Here is a 9,219-nt window from a genome sequence, read left to right as displayed (position 1 = left end):
TCGGTTTTCTACTGAGAACGGCGTCCTCGTCACGAGATCGAGACGCTGGCCGCTGATGATAGATCCGCAAAACCAGGCCACAAAATGGATTCGCCGGATGGAAGCGGCCAATGACCTGAAGGTCAGAGATGCTTATGCGGCTTGGGTCTGCAATATAGGTTAGGACAGCTGTAGAACCGAGGTTCACTAATAGCAGTTCGAGGAACGCAGAACCGCCGAACTGGACGGTGCTCGGCCCCCACACTATACAAGGATGGTGGGGAAGAGGACGGCCGGGGTCTCCGTTGTGCACCTGGCTCGCCATGCAGATAATTGACCCTGAGACAAAGAACTACCTGCGGATACTTATAATGTCTGTCGAGAACGGGACGCCTGTTCTGATGGAACGCGTACAAAATGATGTTGACCCCTCCCTCGACTCTATCCTCTCACAGCGGGTCATGGACGTTGGTGGATCTCCATCAATTAAGATCGGTAATGCGGACTGAAAGAAGTTCGCCTCTCCGTCTTCCCAGGCGACTGAAGAATGACTTTTCTAAGAGTCTCACCATCGCCGGCAAAGCGCGCCGGAGTCAGATGACGGAAGAAATTCTGGCTGCTGTGGCATATGCATCACAAGGAGGAAAAAGAAAGTTTCCCTCTCTTCGTAACGTATGGTTCTCAACTCCTTCAGGGGATGTCGTTGCAAGGTACAACTCGAACTTTAAGTTCTACTTAACGACGAAGATGATGAACCCCCACTTCATGCCCGAGGTGGCTTCGAGTGTCAATTTGGTTAACTTCATTGTAAAGGAAGATGGGCTAACTGCGCAACTACTGGTGATGCACACACTTGCTTTCGCTTAGCATACGGCAGCCAGGGCGGTTCTAGAGTTACCCACAAAATGAAACCTGAATCAGGAACCGTTCGGCACTCCCATGACTTCCACAGAAAACCCCCTTACCGTGGGAAGCACCCCGACTGTAGGACTTCTCTCCTCGGCAGCCGACCACAGGCATGTGCGTGGAAACCCTTACAATCGCGTTCTGGAGTCGCCTGTGCAGTTCTTCTTTCTGCGGCTCCATCAAACAAGGTGACAGGAGCTTTCCCTGCGGGCACCCTCTTAAGTAGGAGTGTCCGTACTGTCGGGGTGCTTGACTGTGCCTTGCACGTAGGCGATAGTGGTCATGAAGGAAGAACCACGACTGGAAGAGCAGAAGAACGAGCTTGTGGTGAAACTGGCTGATGGCCGGCGGCGCCTGCAGGACCTCGAGGATGAAATCCTCAGACTTCTAACTAACTCTCACGGCTCTCTCCTTGATGACGTGGAACTGATTACTGCACTCCAGGTCTGGTGTGCGACGAAAAGACAAAGGAGCCAGGGGGTCGGTCAGGGGGCCCTTCTCGAATGCATCGCCTTTCCCGTGTGAACTGCTGGTGTTACGTGAACAGGAGTCGAAGTCAATTGCTGAGGAAGTCACTCGGCAAATAGAAGTTTCGGAGCAAACCATGCAAAAGATAGATCAAGCTCGGGATGCCTACAAGTAAGCAGGGTGCAGACTGCGGGGCCTTTGCTGCCTGATGTCGCTGACACCCCGGTTCCATAAAACTTTCATTGCTCTAATGTATACAGGCCTTGCGGTCTCCGAGCGTCTGTCCTCTACTTCGTTTTGCATGATCTCATCGTCGCCGACCCGATGTACCAGTTCTCTTTGGACTCCTACGTGGAGCTGTTTATCAGCAGTATAGAAAGAGCTAAAGAAAATAACTCGATGACAGCATCTGTCGAAGAGCACGTGCAAGTGCTGAACAGTTATCACACGCTTGCTGTCTATCGGTACGTCCTGCTGGAGTTCAAGACAAGCTGTGCCCCAGAGGGGCTGCGTGTACCGAGTAAGAGGCAGTTCAGCGCGTATGAGCCGCCGTTGCCTAGTTTCCTTTTTGCCATGCCGGAATGGCAACAACATCCGGGTCGCCCTGTACACTCGCCTTTTGCAGAGCAAACAGAAGCTCGCAGGATGAGTTGATGCTGGTGCATGATTCGTTGTTGGAGGGCAGGCTGCCACGTCCAGCCGACATTTTTTCTTCGGTGGCCTGACAGAAAGTGCAGCTCAACCTGAGTTCCTGCCGGCCGAATGTACAGGTCGGCGGAGGAGCTGGAGCTGCGCTTAAGGCTGGGCATTCAGAAAAACAGTATCCTGTCGTGACTCGAAGATTTAGTTGGCAGCAGCCTGGCAGAGAGCTTATCCGCTCCCGACCTGTCTGGTACTTACCTCCGACACTGCGGGCCCTGCGGTACCAGGGAAACGACCGAGTCCCGTTGAACTCGTGATGAGGTTGCTTGTTGTGGTGCCGCTCTTCAGGAATGCGTGCCTCGGGCTGTTCGAAAAGCACAAACTCCTGCTCAGCCTTCACCTCACTATTAGTGTCCTCCAGTCGCGTGGACAGTTGAACAGGGAGGAGTATCAGTTTCTCTTAGCAGGCGGGAAAGTAACAGACCGCAAAAACCAACCGCAAAATCCAGACCCTGATTGGATCAGTCAGACCATTTGGGATAGCATCTGTGAAATGGAAAAGCTTCCGAGCTTGCAAGGGTTCCAGACCTCTTATGAACAGACTCTGAGGTGGGTTTTTTTCTAGGGAATTAACAGATGCTCTTCTCAGCAGCCATGTTGGCGGGCCCTGCTATAGCTAAAGTAGCGGAATCGCATACTGATTCCACGCGCGCCGAGGGAGAGCGCACCGCATTTCGCAGATGGATCCACCCTGAAAAGTAGCTGGCTGCGCGCGCGGGCGCCTCGACCCTGCAAATGATGTTCGCGCGGTTACACCACAGGCTATAGTAGAAAATCTCGGGTACAGGGCGGTTCTCTGTTGCTGCATTCTGGACTGTCGGCGTTTGGGGGGCACTGCGGATTTTGCGGCAGTGACGGCAGAGGCTGTTGCTTGGCACTCTCGTATTGCCTCGGAACGTCACATGCAACCGAGGATAGCTGTCTGTGTCTCCAAGACTGTCTGTCAGAACGTCCGGGATGCAAGTGCGGATAGCTGTCCGTGTCCTTAAGATTGTCTGTCGTCGATCCTTGCCCAGTGCGGTGTCTTCATCGTCCACTCAGGGACTGGCGGAAATGGTACGCGACCTCCGAGCCCGAGAGAGAGCCTCTGCCTGGAGAGTGGCAAAACCGTCTGGACTCGCTTCAAAGACTTCTAATAGTCCGTTGTCTGAGACCTGACCGGTTTCTCCCTGCTGCTACCCGGTTCATCGCCGACACAATGGATTCTCGGTTTGTGGAGTCGCCTCCACTCGATCTTGAAGCCGTCTTCGCGTCGTCGAAAAACACGGTGCCCCTGATTTTCGTCCTCTCGAAGGTCGACCCGACAGGGCAGCTTATGGCCCTGGCATCAAGCAAAAACATTCAGGTGAGCAGAATGACTTAGGCTCTTCTTTGAAGCCGCCGCAAGTAGGATGGCTGCGACTTCCACGGTGATGACGGACGGACAAAGACGATGGTTTTACACTTCATGGCTCAGCCCGCTCCCCGCTGATGCGGTTCAGGCCATCGCTGTTGCGCTAGGACAGGGCCAGTCAACTCGAGCGGAAAAGCTTATCCGAGAAGGAGCACGTCACGGCTTTTGGGTCTTCCTCGCCAACTGCCACCTGGCGCTCTCATGGCTCCCAACTATGGAGAAACTGATCGAAGAGGTCATTGAATCGAAGCCCCACGAAAACTACAGGCTGTGGCTGTCCTCGGAGCCTCACCCCGAGTTTCCAATTGCCCTCCTGCAGCGGTAGGCAAAAAGCAGGGTTCCCATGTGCACGGTACTGGACGGTGCAGTCTTATACCGCCGGAGAAAATTTTCAGGTGTCCAGCAAAGTTACATTCGATCGCGTGGTACGTTTGCGTCAAGGTCGACAAAAATTACCACCGAGCCGCCTAAAGGCTTGAAATCAAATCTGCAGAGGCTTCTGCTTCAGCACGCCGAAGAGGATTTGTCAAGGGTCAAGGTTGCAGACGACAAATATAGACGACTTTTCTTTTCACTCTGCTGGCTCCATGCCGTTTTGCTTGAGCGGAGGAAGTTCAAGAGTGTGGGCTGGAATGTACCGTACGACTTCAATGATTCCGACTTTGTTGTCAGTGATAATATACTAGCCATCTACGTAGAGCAAGTAAGCGCAGTACCTTCTAGTTTCTACAACTTCTCTGGGAACTCACGGATCCGCAGTCGCGCAACTGGATGGCTTACTCAGAACGGCTGATCCTCCAGAGGGTCCGGTGCCCTCGCAGTGCCTGAGTCCGACGTCCCGCACTCGGCCACCTGCTGCTGTCGATGCGTCCCTGCACAGCCGCTAGCAGTTTGTCCCTGGGTTTTTCCCGGCGAACGACAGTCCATGGGTGAACCAGTTCATTTGCTCTCCTCTCCAAGAAAACGCGGAGGTATCCCGGGTTCTACGAAGACCCTCCGACACGCAAGTAGACACCCGTCAGCGGTTGGCCTTTAGTCATTGAAAGCACTCAGCAGAACCAGATTTGCTTAGACATGCCAGCAGTGTCACAGCACTTTCTTGCTCTCTCTGTTGTGACATGGCCTCCTTGCTGTTTTTGCCCAGTACAGCCATGACATGCCATGGGAAGCCCTCCGCTACATGATCGCAGACGCCTGTTACGGCGGGCGGGTGACAGACGATAGAGACCTCAGGCTGCTTCGCGTGTACTGCTCAGACTTTTTTGGACCGCAAGCACTCCAGTCTGATTTCAAATTCTCGGCCTCTGGAACCTACTATATTCCGGAGGACACTACACTTGTGAGTCTTCGATAAAGGAACGATGTCCTGTCAGGCTACTGCGTCCACGCACGCCTGCATAGGTGAATCCGTTATGCTCGTGAATGGCCTGCAGAATGGCTTCCGAAATTACGTCCGCGACCTGTCGGTGATTGACCCACCCGAAGCCTTCAGTCAGCACGTGAATGCTGAGATTTCCTCCCAGATCGCGGACACCGACAACTTGCTCTCGACACTCCTACTGCTTCAGCCCCCTGGAACGAATACACAGTCAGCAGGAGGCACAGGTTCACCAGAAGAGCAGGTAAACAGATTTTTGCGCACGGTCGTGTAGTCAGCGAACAGACGTACGCGGTGCTTACAGAGTTTCTGTGGCGAGGTGTGGAACCAAGTGGACAAGCTACTAGAGGCCGATGAAGACAACTGCCGGCCGGAAGCGACTAGAGAACAGCGCGGAGCTGAGACCAGTTTTAACCGAGAATCCGGAACCGAAGACTCCAAACGGGAGTGCCCCGGACGGCGTGTGCTGCTGGCTTATCTGCCTTGACATCAGGTTTACAAGCTTTGTGAATCCGTGGAGCAAGCATGGCCCCCAGATATTGACTACCAGACTATTGTAGCACGCGGAGAAGGAGACTCTTCGCCTCTTCGAGTGGTTCTTCTCCAGGAAGTTCAGCGCTTCAACAAGTTGCTCCGATTCGTCCGGGAGTCCCTCTGCGCCCTGAAAAAAGGGCTTGCGGGGTTGACAGTTATGTCGGATGAAGTAGAACTGGTGATGCAGTCCCTGGACAAGGGAAAAGTGCCGGAAGCGTGGAAGTTCGCGTACCCGTCAGTAAAGCCTCTATCGAGTTGGGTACTAAATCTGAGAGAGAGGATCGACCATATAAATAGATGGGGCCTGGTAAGCGCTGCTGGTTTTACTATTGATCACCGTGCACGGGTGTACTAGTGCTGCGACAGACAAGAAGGCTTTGGTCGACTCTCCTGTTTCACTCTTCTGTACGCGCAGGAGAGGCCACCAAAAGTCTTCTGGCTTGGAGGCTTTACATACCCAAGCGGGTTTCTTACAGCTTTGTTACAACAGTTTGCGCGGAAAAATTCGACTTCTATAGACATGCTGAACTTCGACTTCGTTGTGCAAGTGAGCCGGGGTGATGGGGGAGGTACGAGAAGTTTTCCTAGAACACGCGTGGCAAAACCTGCCTTAACCATCAAGGCGAGCCTTGCCTGGCGACATCGCGGCGTGAATGCAGCTACGGCAACTGTGAAGGCCGGTGCTCTTTTCTGAACTCCGACCTACTGTGTTACTTCGGTGGGGAGTCCGCGTGTGCCGCCGCGGGTCTCAGAAGTCGTGCATTCTGCCCTTTCAGTTGGCTCTTTTCTAAGCAAGAGTGCAGGGCACTGGGATGGTGATTCGCTAGGGCTTTGCATGACAAAGCAGCGGTGTGTCCATGGGATATTGTGGTCTCAATGCAGACAACGGGCGACGAGATGCAGATTGCACAGCCTCCGAAGGAAGGAGCCTTTATCAAGCGGATGTATCTAGAAGGTGCCGCATGGAACGTGGAAAATCACTCCCTGAAGGATTCCGACCCTATGAAGCTGATAACAGATATGCCCATAGTGCATTTCAAGCCAGTGGCTCGGAAACGCCAGTCCGGAGAAGCAACATACTTTTGTCCTCTTTACGTATATCCTATACGTACCGGAACACGCGAGAGGCCTTCCTTTGTAACACTAGTGGAACTGAAGTCGGGAGGTGTGGACCCGTCTTTCTGGGTCAAACGAGGCACAGCGCTGCTGCTGTCAACGTCTGACTAAAACTTGCCTTCTTGCTTTTCTACATCCTGTATCGGAATGGCCCTGGCGAGCTTGGGTCCTTCCGAGTAAACTCCCGCCGCAGTACGGTACCGTGACAGGCGGAGGCTGGCTTACTGGTGCTCCTTTTCTGGAACTGACCAAACTGAAGGCCTGACACGATTGTGAATCTCCGTCAACTGTTTCAACCAAGAAGTGACATCGCATGCTGGGTGGTGTGGAATATCCAACAGGACGAAGAGACGCTGGCGATACAAAGTGGACGAGTTAGAGAGATGGGCAACAGTAGATACTAACAATACTTCTTAACGAACCGTCTTCCGATTGCCATTTCTCACCGCTCTCGCATCCCGGGAGGCCACTGTACGGCAGAGTCGCCGGGGACCGACAAACCGGGTGGCTCTGAAACCCGGTGGCTTTCCGCCTTTTGACTGGCGTCTAGTAGCTGTGTTTGCTCCAAAAAAAACCAAATGACAGTTCGTTCAAAACAGACCAGCTGGATGACTGGTCACCCTGCAAAATGAAGCACACCTGGGTGAACTGTGGAAGACCCGATCAGCTAATTGAAACGCAGTCGCGCAATTTTATCCGGTCGAGCCAGTCTCCCCGCAGATCAGGAATCGGACCATCCCAATGAACGACAGGGTTTTGCTGTCGGCAGTCAGTCTCGTAATCCTTTCCCGCAGGACTGGCGGGACCTAGTGTTGTACCAGAAGTGACGGGACTCCGCCCCGTAATACGCGGTTTACCGGGAGTATGTGAAAAGCCTTCAGCCGGAGAAGCAGAACTGATTGGAAACCCGCTGTCTGGAACCCCCGCTGTGAGAGGCGAAAGCGTGTCCGTGTCGCAGTCATTGAGTAGCCACTCGATACTTGTCCGAGCAGGGTGATGAGCTAGGTCGATCTGTGTTAGCGAATGATCCGTGACCGGGGTTTGCTTACAGGATGGACTGGCGATCGGCCAAGACGAGGAGGTTGGGGCGCCGCTGAAGCTCGCCGAACAATCTGTATAGCCGCTGCATCCCATCCGCATTCGCATGCAGAACGGTGCCCTAGCTTTGCGAAACGTCTGTTGAGACTGCGTGCAGTGCCGACCGCCGTCAGAAGACTGTCGTTGCAGCGATGAGTGAGCTGAGATAGATCCGCCGAAATACTCATCCGAGGTCCAGGAGAGATACTCTGGGCGTGCCTCGTTCAAACTCCCGAATACACATGTCGCATCCACCTCCTGTAGTAGCCTGCTCTGTGAGGGATTGTCTTCCGAGTAGTAAATCACGTATGGCGAACTCGGAGGTAGTGGGGCGCCCGACTTGAGCGGGACTGCTAGCCGGGGCAGGCGGCGGAGCTCCTCCTCGTTGTGAGCATACGGGCAATCACTGCCCTTTGTACATCTTCCATACATATTACTCCAGCATACCTTCGTTTTCGTCAGATTCGGTGACGGCACTAACTCGGCTTCCGAGTGCGCGTACGTGCAGGAGCTCCCGAACGGACACGTGCGTCCTGACGTAACAAAACGACAAAGCCTCGTTTTGGTGAGGCGTGCATTGAGTTCTGGACCTGTGCGCTTGGTGGCTTTCTCAGGCACAGTTCCGCCATTCACCGCCCTCTCCCTCCGACCTCCACTGCTGCCGACAGCGACCGGGCGCATTGAAGATGTTCCGAGCTGACTGCCTGTGGTGTCTGATGTGTGCTCATTCCACAAACAATGGGGAGATGTGCAATTACCCTCTTGGAACTGCAAAAACAGACTATTTACGCAACACACTAAAAAGAGCCAATGAGCTCATTGTGAGCTGGACAGGAGTAGCACGTTTGACAAGGTCTCGAGGAGTGACAAAAGAGGCAAGCAAAAAAGAGACTTCATTCCCCGTAGGGTGCAAAACCATGAAAAATTCAGCGGCCCTAAGTAAAGGAAAAGGCCGATAAAAGTCAAGAGTAATACCACTCGTTCAAAGGGAAACTAATCAGGCCGCCGGTAGAGACGCCCAAGGCCACATACAGCATTCCATGTCAGTGAAATACCAAGACATCACTAGCGGGCAACTCGTCTGTCGGTGGCTATCTCAGCATTTCAGATGTGCGTTCTGTCCGGAAAAGTTACCTATAATTCCTCCCACCGCTTGCCAGGGCCCGCCGGATGAGGCTGCTGGAGTCATGCGCTCGCCCTGTTTTATAGAGAGGAACACACGTTCTCCCAGTGTCTTCGAGAGGACGGGTCGTCCGTAGAAGAGAACAAGGTGGAGCTTCGCTGTGAGCAAGCCTATAGCTTCGCCATCTAATCTTTTTCTCGGCGCTCAAAACTACCCTCAGGTGACCGAGCACTAAAGGAACGCCCCAGAAACACGTGGAGATGTGTGCTCCCATGGTTAGCATCTTGTGTTGGAACCACAAACAACCTGCTCTCCTGAAGTCCCCGCTTCGCCTTGTTAACGCGGAAGTCTCCGCTTACTGCCGGAATCTGCTGACGGCCGAGAGTGGGGCGTGTACGCTTGGCCCGGCCTATGCAGTGTCCAAGGGGCAAGAAGCAGTTTCCTTTTAGCATCTCGAAGGCTTCTGCTGGGTTAGAAAAGCGGTCCGCTGTGCTGGCTATAGCTGCGCCGCGGCCCGTGCTGCCGTGTTCGTGTGTGGAGGCT

The 9,219-nt window shown here is 53.8% G+C and overlaps 2 protein-coding genes across 2 annotated transcripts in view; one reads left to right on the top strand and one right to left on the bottom strand.

Moving 5' to 3' along the window:
* Positions 1 to 6,575, top strand: part of CSUI_000245 (heavy chain 2 family protein) — a gene marked incomplete at its 3' end in the record, with an annotated part of 28,956 nt that extends 22,381 nt beyond the window's left edge. Inside the window, exons 52-66 of the mRNA XM_068060479.1 lie at positions 1 to 121; positions 159 to 446; positions 526 to 819; positions 1,156 to 1,329; positions 1,433 to 1,524; positions 1,614 to 1,817; positions 2,344 to 2,604; positions 3,097 to 3,400; positions 3,537 to 3,769; positions 3,890 to 4,151; positions 4,593 to 4,787; positions 4,882 to 5,070; positions 5,320 to 5,667; positions 5,776 to 5,907; positions 6,243 to 6,575. The exon at positions 1 to 121 is cut by the window's left edge and continues 101 nt beyond it. Of these exons, the coding sequence (XP_067927540.1) occupies positions 1 to 121; positions 159 to 446; positions 526 to 819; positions 1,156 to 1,329; positions 1,433 to 1,524; positions 1,614 to 1,817; positions 2,344 to 2,604; positions 3,097 to 3,400; positions 3,537 to 3,769; positions 3,890 to 4,151; positions 4,593 to 4,787; positions 4,882 to 5,070; positions 5,320 to 5,667; positions 5,776 to 5,907; positions 6,243 to 6,575 (3,430 nt within the window). The remainder of the gene's footprint in view (positions 122 to 158; positions 447 to 525; positions 820 to 1,155; positions 1,330 to 1,432; positions 1,525 to 1,613; positions 1,818 to 2,343; positions 2,605 to 3,096; positions 3,401 to 3,536; positions 3,770 to 3,889; positions 4,152 to 4,592; positions 4,788 to 4,881; positions 5,071 to 5,319; positions 5,668 to 5,775; positions 5,908 to 6,242) is intronic.
* A 439-nt stretch (positions 6,576 to 7,014) lies between these two features.
* CSUI_000244 (zinc finger (ccch type) motif-containing protein) lies at positions 7,015 to 8,756 on the bottom strand. Its single transcript, XM_068060478.1, has one exon. It carries the CDS (start codon positions 8,232 to 8,234, stop codon positions 7,140 to 7,142), a length of 1,095 nt encoding a protein of 364 aa, XP_067927539.1. The 5' UTR covers positions 8,235 to 8,756; the 3' UTR covers positions 7,015 to 7,139.
* Positions 8,757 to 9,219: the final 463 nt, after the last annotated feature.

This window comes from Cystoisospora suis (assembly GCF_002600585.1).
Source record: "Cystoisospora suis strain Wien I chromosome Unknown contig_111, whole genome shotgun sequence".
Lineage (NCBI taxonomy): Eukaryota > Apicomplexa > Conoidasida > Eucoccidiorida > Sarcocystidae > Cystoisospora > Cystoisospora suis.
The sequence above is the reverse complement of the archived record's forward strand: the minus strand, read 5'-3'. Positions and strand labels throughout refer to the sequence as shown.

Coding starts and splice junctions, on each gene's coding strand:
- CSUI_000244 (XM_068060478.1), bottom strand. CDS start 8,234: ATGCGCCCGGTCGCTGTCGGCAGCAGTGGAGGTCGGAGGGAGAGGGCG.